The sequence below is a fragment of the Haliaeetus leucocephalus genome, unplaced genomic scaffold (assembly GCF_000737465.1).
Source record: "Haliaeetus leucocephalus isolate CR32 unplaced genomic scaffold, Haliaeetus_leucocephalus-4.0 Scaffold61, whole genome shotgun sequence".
In the NCBI taxonomy this organism is placed as follows: Eukaryota; Metazoa; Chordata; class Aves; order Accipitriformes; family Accipitridae; genus Haliaeetus; species Haliaeetus leucocephalus.
In genome coordinates this window covers 1,359,266-1,374,329 of record NW_010972497.1, presented here as the reverse complement: position 1 = coordinate 1,374,329, position 15,064 = coordinate 1,359,266, and the positions used below count along the sequence as shown (strand labels likewise).

Genomic DNA, 15,064 nt, shown 5'->3' with positions numbered 1-15,064 from the left:
TATACTAGTACTTGTGGGAAAACGTGATTTTGTGGGACTCCCTCCCTTCTTTCCTCCTGTCTCCCTAGTTTTTCTTAGCATTCATCCCCTTGTCTTATCTTCCTTTTCAGTTCAGAAAAATTATTGCACACTGTATTGCAAAACTAACATTTCATGCAGCAGAATTTGTCAGTATTTGGGAAGACATACAGAAACCTTATTACTATTTCTTTTTTATGACTGTTATGCATTTATACTCTTTGTATAAGATAATGAATCCTGGTTGATGGGTGATCTAGAGGTGCAAAATCATCATCTGCTTGTCCTCTTTTATCCCATTAAATATGTTGATATCAAAGGTCTTAATTGTTTTCTGCAAGTATCCTCCTAAGACTTCTACAGTCTGTATCTGAGAGCAAGAAGCAATTGCTTTCTCTCAAGTGACATTAGTAGGAGCTGAGCACAGCAGCTGTAGCATCTCCTCCTGCTTCTCCTTCTGAGTGCAATATGTCACAAATTCATCAGTTTCAATTTATTTTGATTGGCCCATTGCAATGTCAAGATTCTGGTTTTAGCAGATGGAGTGCTAGTACTTGTCACTTCCAAGTTATAGCAGTCAGATGCAAAAGTGATGGTTTTCTTTGGGTAACACTTCAGTTTTAGAAAATAGAATGTATTTCTTTTTGCTTGTAACTGTACTGCAGAATGTTTTAATTGATGGACTTGATTTACAGTTTTCAAGATACTGTCCTTGCACATTTGAACTCTTGTATGTTGTATGTCTTGCGGTAGTGTATTATATTGCCTTTCAGCTTTCAGTGGAGTTGTGTAAGTGGTTACTTTGTACATAAGTAATAATGAAGTCTTCCCAGCACAGATCTAAGAAAGATCATTAGATCCTTCACTAATTCGGTGATGTGTTATTTTCCAAAACATAATTTGAAAAATATTGCCTATTAGTCCCTTGTGTTTCTATTATTAATTTTTTCCCTGTTACTGTAAGTTACTACTGTATAGTTGTCAGGTATAGTGTAGTATTCTTCTAGCATTATTTTTTCAAAATCTAAAAACTTTAATTTTTTTATGCTTCTAGGAAGCATTACGACTTCAACAAGACGTGAGAAAAAAGAAGCAAGAAATCTTAGAGAAGCACATTGAAACACAAAAGGTAAGATGTTAGCATTAAAGAAAGTCAGCAATACAGTTGTAAAATCCCAGTTCACTACTTTAAAATATTTCAGATTTTGTAAGCGTGAGCTACAAAACTGGCCTGTAAAATAAACATTCTTGTAGAAAGGTATTACGACATTATTTTAAGTTTAGAATTTTAATCTAACTTGTCTTGTTAGTTCACTTAAACTACAAGCTTATGCGATTTAGGTGCAATTTTAGTTTAAATTGCTTAATTTGGGTGTGACATACTTATGTTTTTGGGGGCAAATGAAAGCCTGAGAGTTGTACTTCACAAGAGCAGGAAAGATTGATGTAGAAAAGTATGCATGACTGCATTTAAGCTTAGGAGAAGAGAAAGGCCACAATGTCATTTAAGTTGGATAAAAATTTTGAAATAATTTAAGTATGTTGAGCAAATCTGTCCAAATGAAGTGGAGATATCAGATGTTTGTTAGCAAATTAATTAATCGGAGATTCAGACAAAGATTTTAATTTAACGTAAGCTGTTAAAAGCACTATATATTGAGTTTGAAGATCACACCAAAAGAAATGCAATATTCTGGTTTTCCATTGGTTGTAATGAGTACTGGAAAAGAAATCTGTAATAGTAGTTGCTAAATAAAAAGATATTTTTTTTATTTTATTAATTTTTTAAATTGGACAGATGCTTATTTCAAAGCTGGAGAAGAATAAAGCCATGAAGTCAGAAGACAAAGCAGAAATCATGAAAACACTGGAAATTTTGACTAATAGCATTACCAAGTTAAAGGATGAATTAAAAGGTGTATCACCAGGAGGAGGGACTCCTTTAAAAAGCATGAAAACTAAGACTCAGGTACTCAAGTTTTGGTCAGCTTTTTAATAAGATGAATTCACATGCTTATGTTAGCAGAATAAAAATATGCAGCCACATCAGCAGTATTTAGAACTATACTGGTTTAATTTTGAAGTCATCTTTTTAAAGGAACATAATTAATTTTAAAGCCATGCTGTTGGCTAAAAGGTTTACCCACTGTTACACAGATATTGCATCATCTGGAAAATCAACACACGCACCCCCCTCCCTCCCCCAAATCTTATGATTATTTCTTTTGTTTTATCTGATCTTTTGTGTATAGTCTATTGCTTTCTTAATTTGAATAGAAATCATGAAAATAGTATTTCTGATGCAAAGGGATTATCATTATGCAACGCATATCTTCTGGTCAGGTTTAATACACAAAATGCTTCATGAAATTAGTTGACTGCTGTACTGGTACATAAATTTCTGAAGCTTTTTATGTCACTGAAATTTTTCAATATATTAAGCTTTTTAGATTGAAGATTATACTGGTCAGTTTTCCTTTGATCTAGCTACCTATGTTTGGGTTGCACCTGTGGCAGGATTTTCTGTCCTTTGCTATCATTCTTGTTAGTATATGGCTATAACCAATTTCCCAGCTGCTTAAAGATGCAATTATATTACCTTTTTAAAATGCAGTATTTTGCTTTTTATAGAAGTATTTGTTCCTAAACAGGTCACAAGGTGATTAAGAATTAAGTGAGACTTTGAGAAATAACATTTTAAGAAATTAGTAAGTTTTTTTTAAAAATATATTACAAGTTTTTCTTCCTTTATCAAGTGAGGAAGTGCATACTAATAAAAGAGCAGGTTTTTTTGTACAGTGTATTTTCGAGTAAAGACAAAAAGTCTTGATCTTTTCTTGCTAATTTCATTCAGTTCTTAAATCTTCAGAATGTTTAGTCTTTTAATGTTTGAGATTCTGTTTTAAAAAGCTGGTATAATGTTACAACCCAGATTTAATTTAAATGGTTCATTAGTTTTCAGTTTGAAGCAGCATTTCTACTGCTTTATTTTACCTAGAAATATAGGTATTAAAAGTAACTGCAGTGTAAATTACAGTGATATACAGTTTTGAAAAGAAATATCAGAAAGGAATACTGAAATGACCTGTATGTACTCACTATAGCTTCTTGCATCGTTTTCAGGAAAAAGTTGAAGGAGCGTATTTTTATCCTAAAAAGGGGCATAGATTATAATTTTTGGAAGTCAGTTTATACCTCTTAAAACAAGTTCCATTGCAGTGGAATATTCTACTGTGTTTTAGAGGGGGAACTAAGGGTAGTAATACCAGAATTCAGGCACCACTATAACAAGATTAAACTCTTCTTTTTTGGAGATGAGAGAAGAGAAGGGTTTTTTTTTTTAATGTGTTTATGTTTTTGAGAGAAAGTGGATGTCTGGTGAGAAAATGTTTCTGAGAGGTCTGAAGGAAGTAAGCTACCTGTGGAGTGAATTTGAACTGTAGAAGACCTAGAAATTGGCAATATTTTTAAAGCTGCATTTGATTGTGAAAGCCTTATGTTTTTGAGAAATAGTCTTCTGCTGGTGGTGTACAGTGCTTCATAAATTTGAACAGGAAGAAAACAGTTTATATCACTTTTGATCCAAGAATAACAGTTGGTTGTGGATTTTGTCATATGCAAGGAAATGAATCCAGACCCATAGAAATAAGAAGCAAGTTGCATCATGAAAACTTGGCAAATTCTTGTCTAGAAAACTTAAATGCAGTGTTTTAACCCATGACGGTTATTTTACCCTGAGAGTGGTCTAGTAAATTCTTGGAGTGGACAAGAAAATAGTCTGATAACACAAAATTGCTCAAAATAATTGAGATTAGAAGGGATCTCTGGGGATTGTCCTGTTCCATCACCATGCACCACTAAGAAGAGTCTGGATGTCTTCTTTGCTCATCCCTACTAAGTAGTTATACACATGGATAAGATCCTCCCCACCAGCTTCTCTTCCTGAAGTTAAACAATCCCAGCTTTGTCAGCCTCTGCTCATATAGTAGATGCTCCAATCCCTTAATCATCTTTGTGGCCTTTTGCTGGAGTCACTCCAGTATGTCTCTCTTGTGCTGGGGAGCCTGGAGCTGGACACAGCACTCCATGTGTGGCCACACCACTGCAGAGTAGAGAAGGATCACCTGCCTTGACCTTCTGGTGGTGCTCTTCCTAATGCAGCGCAGGAGGCCGTCAGTCATCTTTGCCTCAGGGATGCACTGCTGGCTCGTGTTCAACTTCTTTTCTGCTACCAGGACCCCTCAGGTCCTCTTCATCTGGGCAGCCCCCAACCTGGGCTGGTGGCTGGGGTTACTCCTGCTAAGGTGCAGGACTTGGCAGTTCCCTTTGTTGAAATGCAGGAGGTTCCTCCTGCCCCATTTCTCCAGCATGTCAAGATCTTTCTGAATGGAAACACAACCAGCTGGTGTACCAGCCGCTCCTCCAAATTTTGTATTGTCCACAAACTTGCTGAGGGCACACTCTGTCTTACCATCCAGGTCACTAATGAAGACGTTACTGCTGGGGTACACCATTAGTGACTGGTCTCCAGATGGACTTTCTGCCACTGATCAGAACCCTTTGGACCCAGCAGTTCAGCCAGTTTTCAGTTCATCTCGCTGTCCACCTATCTAGTCAGCACTTGATCCTTTGGCTGTGAGGATGTTGTGGGCGGCAGTATTGAAAGCCTTACTGGAGTCAGGATAAACTACTTCCACTACTCTGCTCTTGTCCACCAAGTCAGTCATCTCACTGTAGACAGCTGTTAAGGTCAAGCATGATTTCTCCTTCTTTTTCCTCAATCGCCGCCTTGTTCTTAACATTCTTGGAAATGGTTTTGAAGGTTATTTGCTCCTTCATCTTCCTAGGGATTGTGGTGAGGCTGACCAGTGTGTAGTTCCCCAGATCTCCTTGCCCTTTTTGAAGATCAGTGATGCTTGTTTTTTCTCAGTCCCGAGGAACCTCCCCCAAAGGCCATGACCTTTCAAAGATAATTGAAATTGACTTTGCAATGACATCAATGAGCTCGCTCGGTACTTAATGCTTGCATCCTATTGGGCCCTAGGTTTCTGTGTATGTCCAGTTTGTTTAAATGTTTCCAAACTTGATTCTCCTCCAACAAAGGTAAGTCTTCTTGCTTTGGCTTTTACACTAGTGTCAGGGTCTGGAATTGCTGAAGGCAAGTCTTTCCTCTAAAGACTGAGGAGGAGGAGGAGGACTGAGGAGCACCTCAGCTGTTCCATGTCGTTTGTTTCCAGGTCCCCTTTCACATTCAGCAGTCAGCCCACATTTTTCACAGCATAGTGTTCCTCTTGCTGCTGATAGACGTTGTCGTGGTTTAACCCCAGCCAGCAACTAAGCACCACGCAGCTGCTCACTCACTTCCCCCCAGCCCAGTGGGATGGGGGAGGGAATTGGGGAAAAAAAATAAAACTCGTCAGTTGAGATACGAACAGTTTAATAGAACAGAAAAGAAGAAACTATTAATGATAACACTGGTAAAATTACAATAGTAATAATAAAAGGATTGGAATATACAAGCAATGCACAATGCAATTGCTCACCACCCACCGACCAACACCCGGTTAGTCCCCGGGTGGCGTTCCCCCATCCCCACTCCCCCCAATTTATATACTGGACATGATGTCACATAGTATGGAATACCCCTCTGGCCAGTTGGGGTCAGCTGTCCTGGCTGTGTCCCCTCCAGCCTTCTCGCTGGCTGGGCATGAGAAGCTGAAAAATCCTTGACTTTAGACTAAACACTACTTAGCAACAACTGAAAACATCAGTGTGTTATCAACATTCTCCTCATACCAAATTAAAAAACATAGCACTGTACCAGCTCCTAGGAAGACAATTAACTCTATCCCAGCTGAAACCAGGACAGATATGCATAAGCCTTTCTTCTTGTTTCTCACCCCTCTTGCCAGATTCAACTCTAGGTGGGCTTTGGTTTTCCAAACCAGTGCCTGCATGCTCAGACAGTCTCTCTATGTTCCTTCTGTGATCTAACCCTGCTTCCACCTCCTGTACACCTTGTTTTTGGATTTAAGTTTTGTTAGGGTCTCCTTGTTCATCCAGGCAGGCATCCTGCCACCTGTCCTTTATTTCCTGCATGCCCTGGAACTTGGGAGGATGTGATTCTTGAAAATCATCCTGCCTTTACAGCAGATACCCAGGCCCAGAGTCTTTAAACAGGAGGCTTCTTCCAATTGTCTGAAGAAGGTCTCATCTACTTCTTTTACCTGATCAGGCAGTGTGTAGTACGCACCCGCTGCAAAGTTGCACACATAGGTCTGCTGTCTTAATCCTGACTCATAAACTTTTTGACTGGCTCATCGTCTGTCCCCAAGCAGAGCTCTGTGCATTCATACTGCTCTCTCACATAACGGGCAACTCCTGCTCCTTGCCATCCTGGCTTGTCCTTCCTTAAGAGACTGTATCCGTCCACTGCACCGCTCCAGTCGTGTGAGTCTTCCTGCAATGTTTCTGTAGTCCCAGTGAGATTGTAGTGCTGTAAGTGCACACAGACATCTAATTCCTCCTCTTTGTTTCACATGGTGTGTGTATTAGTGTACAGGCTCTTCAGAGAGGCACTGATTGCCCAGAAAATAAATGAGATCTTCCCTTGTGATACTGTTCTGTAGGCCCTCCCTCATTTATGTGGATTGGTATGTGTATGCTTGAAGTGGTCCCCCTTCAACCCTGTTTTGTTGATCTTGAGACCCTATCTGCCCACATCACCCTTTGCTTGGCAACCTGGTCCACCACTTCCTCGTGTGACTGTTGGTTTTGCTTAGTAAAGTGAGGCAATATGGTAATTTGAACTACAATTTTAATGAAGTTCTTGTGCTGGTTTTCCATTTCCTTTGTAATATGAAGGTGAAGAAACATTTTGAGCAAACCCATTTCATAATGGGCAAAATATCCCAACTGTAGAAAAGTTGATTTTATTGATAGCTTTCCTCTCTGGGAGATTGTGAATTATCTCTGAGCATTGTTTTGTTAACATTTGAAAGAGAGAAAACAGTCAGTCCCATCTGACCTTTGTGAAAGTGAGGAACTAACAGAGCCTTCAGTTAAAATTTACAACTTTGACAATTTTCTGAAAGACTTTGCTCTAGGTTCTCTTGCATTTTCTTAGTGTTTAAAACCTGGGCAGCTCTGAAGACCGTGCAAACGAAGATGGGGCCCGTGTGACTGTGCCATTATCTTTACCTATTTTTGTCTTGTTCCAGTTCATGCAGATTACAAAATACTCTTCCCCCCCGAGTGTAGAAACCTTTGCTGCCTCTTGGTGTATCTTGAAGGAGGTATTTTCTTCCTGAGACCTGGCACAGCTTTATAAGAGAAGTCTTCATTAAGAGCACTAGAAATAAACCTCAAATTCTTTACGACACCAGTGTCACTGGCTGCTTTGTGAGTTCTAACTGCTGGTCATTATTAAACTTCAGAAGTGTTTGTTTTGCCATGTCATTGATGTGTTGCAACGCAGTGGGATTTGAGAGAAACACTGTTTCCAATTTTGAAAACTTTGAAAACCATTATACAGGAGATAATGGATTTTTTTCTGTGATTGCTGTAGATGATCAGAAAATGGGGCTGAAAGGGGTTCAGGTTGAAGTTGCCAGTTGAATAATCCAGCTTTTTTTCTTTTAAAGCTTCCAGGAAAAAACAAAGAAACAAAAAAAACCCTTTATCATTCAGTGGTAATACTTGGTTTCCAACTGTCACAACTGCGAAACCTTCATCTCTTGACAACCAGCCTTTGAATGCATTACATGCTGTGGTTTTGAATCAATGGGTGTAAATGTGAAACTGTTTCACAATCATTTATAATTTTATCCTTCATTTGTGATATCACCAGAACATTTGGCTGCTGCTTTTTCCATTTTAAAAAAAAAAAAAAAAAAAAAGAAAGCTTTCAGTTTGGAACAGAACTTCAAATAAAATTTTCATGGGCTGCATAAAGCCCTTTCCTGCACCTGTACCAGCACCTGCACCTCAATGGTTGCAATGAACAGGTCTAAATTTGGGTTCAGAGACACCTTTCAGTTTCATATATATTTTTGAACTTTCTCATATCTTTTTTTAAGGTATTGTGTGCTGGAAGGCAACTGGGTGCATCAGAGACCAACCTTTTGTTAGCAGAGGTCTTGTTACTGTGTTTTTTCTACTGTGGTCTGAACAGAACTACCATTTGTGCTTTTTGCATTATGGAATTGTGATAAACTTAGATGCTTTTTCTCAATACTGATAATGGATTTTGTATTCATTCATAATTGTACTTCTTTTTTTGTGTAGAATCCCTTTTTATCTCATCATCACTACTATATAATTCTTATTTTGTGTATCTCTAGTTTAGAAAAAATTCTCTTGGCTTTGGCTTTGTGTGGTAGTCTTAAAAGTTTTGACATCAGCAAGCTCAGAAACATACTGCTACACATTGAAGTTTTATCTTGCCAAGAAGGCTACCTAAGCTTGTGCTTAGTTTGTTTTTGAAGATGGAAACCTAAGGTAGTAAGCAGTATACCTGCAAAGTTAGAGCTGTGATTTGAATTAATAAGCCACAACTTGGTTAAGTTTCAAATTCCAGTACAGCTTCTAGTTTTCAAATTCCCTTTCCTTAATGTTTCTAGGAATCTGTTTTCCAGATAGGTAAGTCTGCCACAGCACCTTTTGCCTGGAGGCCAACGCTGGCCAATCTTTAATTCGCTGTGTATTTCTAAAATAGCCTTCTGATAGGAACGTAGCAATGGATTCTTGGGTTTTATCAGAAAATTGTTTCCTCAGTAGAGAATGTGAACTGTGGAACTAATAATTTACCGTAACAATTTCTTAGATGCAGAAAGAGTTACTAGATACTGAACTGGATTTATACAAGAAGATGCAAGCTGGGGAGGAAGTTACTGAATTAAGACGAAAATATACAGAGCTACAGCTGGAAGTATGTTTGTCTCTTCTTTTGTAGCAATTAACTTTTAATCAAATATTTTCATATATGTTTATTAGCTTGGATATTGTATCATAAATATATTTTTCCAGAGTGCAATGTTAAGTTGCATGTAAATGGAGGCATTTAGCAATAATATTTTAAAAAATCAGTTTCTGAATTCCACTGAGGTAGAGAAATAGTATTGTCTTTAATTTTGATTGCTAATTTGTTTAATTTCTGTAACTGTTTGGATGATGTGGTTTCTTACAGATTTGTGGTAGTAATGCTTCCTTTAGAACGTGGAGTGGTTTTGTTGCCTGTAGGTGGTGGTGTGTTTCATACTGAAGAGTTAAAAAACACTGCTTGATCTTTTATTCTTAAATGTTAGCATCCTCTTAATGAGATTAACCAAAAGGCTGAGGTGCCAGAAGTAATATTATTACAGCATTGGTTTCAAGAGGAGGACTTATCAAAAACAAATACAGTGTTTCAAGAAGCGTTCAATGTATAGAAACACGCTTTCTCTTAAAGTACTTGCTTTTTAAAAAATTGAGAAGGCTGTGCAAGATTCTTCATATCTGTGTCTTATTTTGAGAAATTCTGAATGCTGTGGGTGTTATTCTGTTACATTGCACTGTCTTGCCTATATGATTGTGTAATATGTACTTAATTGCATGATAATCTTATCTCTTTTTACTGTTAAGCAGGCTGCTGTGTCGCTTAAATCCCTCTTGTCTTAATGAAGTTTGGTCATGTCTTATGTATAACTACATATGAACACAGTGCACATACGTATGGCTAAGTTGCATTAAAATCTTACTTTAAAACTAAGTTGTTACGCAGCTTTGGTAATTGTGAAAATAGGTTTGTTAATAAGCCAAGCCAATTTAAGAGATGACATAAAAGCTTATGTTAACAATATATATTCTGATGGTGAATAATAATTCATTAGTGTACTAAAAACTTATTTATAAATCGTACATTTTAGAAAATATGTGAACTGAATGATATTTAAAATAGGAGTAGAAAAGCATGTGCTCATTCAAGATAAAGTTACACTGCAGTTGAGTGTGCTAATCCTATTCCATCTCTCACTGAGTTTGTATTTTGAGTTGGAAAAGACAATTGTAGCTCTTTCAGGAAAATAATTTTTGCTAGTAAAATGAATATTCTGAAGCTTTTAGAAAATACCAATCAAAGTAGATGGAGAAAAACAGGGTTATTAGTAAAGCACACCAGTATGATTCAAGGAACAGCATGAAATGTATCCCTTGTATAATTTACAAGAGGGATATATGGGGGGGGTTGCCTTGATGTTTGTTTGATTCTTCAATATTCTTACAAATTCTTTAGAAAAACTTTTATTCGCACATTGTCTTTGTGACTTTAACTCCCACAATATTCATGTGTTGCTTCTGTGGCTCATAATCTGCTGTTCTGTTCCAGGTGGCCCTGATTTTACTGTGAGAAAACCCAAACAGTATACAGCTTGATTGTTGAGTCAGCATTATCTTTAACTTTCTGGATTATAATCCTTTAACCATTTAAAAATGTTTTAAAAAAAAAAACAACCACCCCAAAACCTGCAGGATTCTATTTACAAAAAAATAAAAAGTGAACTATATACTATTGTAAAATTACGTTAATAATTTAATGAATAAAGCCTTAACAGATTGATCTCCTTGTGGGTGATATCACTGGCATGCATTAAAGTAGTGCTATCAGTGCTTGAGTTGTAAACACTGTAGGATATGTTAAAAACATTGTTATAATGATTTCATTTAACATTTGATTCCTACATCAGATCCATTTGGGTTTGAAAAGATTTTTTTTTTCTTGTTAGGAATGTTAAAATTAAATCCTTGAAAGTGCTTTTTTGAAACTTAAAATAACTTTTTGCAAATTATTTTTTAAATGGCTGTCGGAGATACTGTCATCGGCCTTTTGACTTTTCTTGGAGAGTGCATGCCAGTTCTTTAGAAGGGATACACAGGTATTGTGGGAACGGAAATTAGTGAGTATGTAGGGCCAAATTTTTAGGGATTACTTTGTCCTTGGAGGTGCTCATTAGAGCCTCTGTTTCGTACCTCACAATTCTGTGGCCAAAAGCTATTATGCTGCATTAATTCTGGTCAGAATAAAAGTCCTGGCTGGACCTTCAGAGACAAATTAAGAGACAAAGATAAAGAGACAAATTAAGTAGGTAGTTACCACATCAAGAAAATTTGTTAATGAAATTTCAAATGTTGTACTGCAGTTCCTTTCTCCTGTGAGGAATTATCCTCACAGATAAGGGCTCTTTTGATATCTGTTTTTAATACCTCTTTTTTTTTCCTATTTCCATCCTATTTTTGATCTGTTAATAATTAACAGTATTAGCTTTTTAACGTTATTAACGTGTTCACCTTTTGTTATTTTAAGACCCGTAAGCTGCTCTTTCTGAGGTTTGTTTGGGGATGTGTTTTTAGGAAACGTCAGAATATGTGTTTGTTAATTTTGTCTAAATACTTAGATTATGAATTTTAATACATGAATATGTTATGTATAAACATCTTAGGCTGCCAAACGAGGGATTCTTTCTTCAGTTCGTGGTAGAGGGGTTCATGCAAGAGGTCGGGGTGCATCACGTAGCAGAGGTAGAGGAATACGAGGCCGGGGTAGAGGCAGAGGAGTTCCTGTGCATGCAGTTGTGGATCATCGACCTAGGGCATTAGAAATCTCTGCATTTACAGAAAGTGATAGAGAAGATCTTCTTCCTCATTTTGCGGTATGTGGCAATTTCACTTTTTCTGTTCTTTGGGTGACGTATTGAATTACTTGTTTTCTCTTGATTCAATTCATCTGGAAATATTATTTAGGAGTGAATCTTTAACATGATATACCTGTTCATGGAAAAAGAAGATGCATCAGAAAAAGGTGAAACAAAGAGAAGTTACACTATTGATTCAACTAATTATAACTGTGACTGCATACCATTTATAAGGGTTGGTTTTTTTCTTAAAAAGAAAGGAAATTGAGAATATCAAGTAAGGACTTAGAATATTTATTTGTTCAGGGTATATGTAAACTTGTTATGAATTTTTAGGTATAGAAAGATAAAATAATTGAAGGGATCATGAGAACAAAGACTGATTCAGTGCCAAAACTTTCAATACCTGAAGTCTATTTATCTTTATTGAAGTATCTTAACAAGTGCTTAATGAAAATTTTCACAGAAAATTTTCAATGCTTTTGCCTAACTTCCTGAATTTTAAGAATCAAGATGAGAATTGTGCAACTATATGCAGCTCTTGGCAGGGCAGCCAAAGGTTTCTGTCTGTAAGCTTAAGAAGTCAGAGCTCTTTCTACTTTTTTGGGGGGGGTTTAGTCTAAAAAAAAGATAAATTGATGTACATAATTTTTAGCAAATTTTTATTTGCAAATATAATGAAGTAAGAGATCAACATAAATTTATAAAAACCCTTGTCCTCCTTAAAAAAATGTTATAATAAAAGGAAATTTGTTTATTCTATGGAAAGAATGTTAAGAATATCTGGTGGCATAAATTGTGTGAATCTTCATCTGTGACCCCCCCCCCCCCCCCTTCGCTGTTTTTTTGTTTGGTTTTGTTTTTGTTTTTTTTTCAATATTTAATTGCAGTTGTCCTCTCTGAAGGTAGAAGTCCAGGAGCCAGTAAGTCCAGTAAATTCTACTCCAGTCAGTGTACTTAATAGTTCCTGTCTGGCAGCCATGCAAGTAGCTTTTCAAAGGACAAAAGTCAACAAGGACCTGGGTCTCCCTTAAAAAAAAACCAACAAAAAAACAACAAAAAAAAACCCAAACCACAAAACCCCCCCAAACCCCAGAAAACAACAACCAAAAAGCCACAAACCAAAAAACCAAAACCACGACAAAAAAAACACTACTATTATACCGGGGGTTTTAAGGTGTCATGTTTCCAGGAGCGCTCTCTCTATATGTACATGAATGTACGTGTTCCCCTTAAATAAATGCTCCACATCAGACCTATATGGGGGAACAAAAAGGGAACCATCATACCCATAAGGGGAACAAAATTACTTTCTACAGAGATGTATGATGGACTGAACATTTGAGCAACGGCTTTATAAATTTTTGGTGTAAAACTAAGAACATATAACTTTAAAGCGCAGCAATACAATCCACTTGGTCAAGCATAGGCTGTTTCTGAGTCCAGTATTAATGATGCATATAAGAAAAAACTTATTTTTAATCTACAGTATCATATTCTGATTTAGTTGGCCTTATGAATATTGCTAAAGTAAATTTTGCTGGTCATTTCGTATTTTTCATTTCATTATGTACTTCTCTTACTGACTGCGAAGAATATAAAAATGAAGACAGAGACTCTGCCACTGTTAAAAGCTTGCTGTATGATGTTGGTTTATGGTCATAAATTTGCTCAGAACTTAGCGTTTTCTTACACTTTGGTTTTATTGTAGGGAGTATTATACTTACTATCTTTAACAAACAAAAATATTAACAAAAAAACCTTAGTAGTGTCAACAAATACAAGTCTATTCACAGTGTTAGTAGTACAACACTGAGAAAAAATGTTAATTACTTCATTTTACAGGTTGTGCATTTGTTGTTTTAAACTTGCTCCAAATTCTATGGAAATGCACTGAGCTGTATTTCTGTTTCTGTGATATGGTATCACAACTCTCTGTACATCAGCAGTGCACTCCACCTATGCATCACCTACAGTGATGGTGGCATTAAAGGTAGCAATACCATAGAGTCCATTACAGGAATAGATGGGTTAGGTTCTTCAGATGCTGAAATCAAGTTAAGTTTTGAAACTTCTTCTATAGTCCCTGCGTCTAATAAATCTTTGTGGAAGAGTTTCATGGTAGACTAATGGAATCATCCCAAGATTCCTTCTTTCTGATCAGGAGAGAAGTATTGAAGCAGAACAAGCTCTTTTTCTGTCATAATTTTACTTCATACCTGTATGTTTACAGTCAGGAAATCCAGAGACTACAGTACTTGTGTTTTAGAAATGCAAGTAAAAGTAACTGTATTCCTTACAAAGACAAATAGTCTGATTGTCATTAAAGCTGTGAAAGGTACACTGTTCTAATTTTATATGGTTTTTGAGGGCATTTCATTTAGGACAACATTTTTTAGAGGTGGAGATCTATTTCACTAAGCTTTTTTTTTATTTATTAAAAGCAATATGGTGAAATTGAAGATTGCCAGATAGATGACTCTTCTCTCCATGCAGTGATTACCTTTAAAACAAGAGCAGAAGCTGAAGCTGTGAGTATAACCTTTGTTGAAAATACTCTGCAACATTCAACTACTTTCTAGTTACTTTTTACTTCTATATTTTATTAAATGTAATGCTGCTAATTATTTTAAAACATTTTAAAAGAAGTCTGACACAAAAGTTTAATTCTGTATTAAACAAATCTATCAGAACAGTGTATTACTGACATACTTAGGAAGTGAGGATGTCTATAGCACACTCAAGTACAGGATGCAAGAGAGAAATTAGGAGAAACACTTGGGAATTGATAGCTGGATGTCTTGGTTTATCTTTATTTAATTGACTTTTTTTTTTTCTCACCTGAAGACTTGGTACCTTCACAGTCTTCCTGAAATTTCACTGACATCCTGCAGAGTAAGCCTATATATTTTGTTTGGGATCAGTTTGATTTACCTTTGCCTGAAGACCTGTAATAGTGTAAATGTGATTTGATGTGATGGGATTCTCTGCCCCTGCCCCCCCTGCTTTCCCCCCCCATATTTTTTAGAAATTTAGGAAATTACAGAAGTATAGAATTATTGCAGTAACTTTTAGAGACTAAAATCCAGAGTTGACGTATGTTGTAATTTGGCGTGTTTACGTATGGATCATTAGGACTTTATACGTTTGGCTCAGCGGGCCTCTGTGGTGTAGGCAGTATGTGAACCTGCGCAAAATAATGAACATAGTTGTTCAGCAAATGGTTTTGTTTTCTTTAAAATCCTTGCGTCACCATTGGGAAGGAGTATCCTGATGTTGTGGTTTAACCCCAGCTGGCAACTTAGCACCACGTGGCCGCTTGCTCACTCCTCCCACAGCGGGATGGGGGAGAGAATTGAAGAGTAAAAGTGAGAAAACTC

The 15,064-nt window shown here is 36.7% G+C and overlaps 1 protein-coding gene across 6 annotated transcripts in view; it reads left to right on the top strand.

Moving 5' to 3' along the window:
- RBM26 (RNA binding motif protein 26) overlaps window positions 1–15,064 on the top strand; it is a 56,377-nt gene that overhangs the window by 35,911 nt on the left and 5,402 nt on the right. For 5 of the 6 annotated variants that reach the window (XR_775071.1, XM_010578276.1, XM_010578293.1 and 2 more), the window contains 5 exons: window positions 1,073–1,147; window positions 1,817–1,987; window positions 8,843–8,947; window positions 11,493–11,702; window positions 14,129–14,215. Coding sequence is in view for 5 of the 6 variants with exons in the window: in XM_010578276.1 (XP_010576578.1) it covers window positions 1,073–1,147; window positions 1,817–1,987; window positions 8,843–8,947; window positions 11,493–11,702; window positions 14,129–14,215 (648 nt within the window). In the remaining variant the exon portion in view is untranslated. The remainder of the gene's footprint in view (window positions 1–1,072; window positions 1,148–1,816; window positions 1,988–8,842; window positions 8,948–11,492; window positions 11,703–14,128; window positions 14,216–15,064) is intronic. The other variant, XM_010578305.1, reaches the window with a different exon arrangement.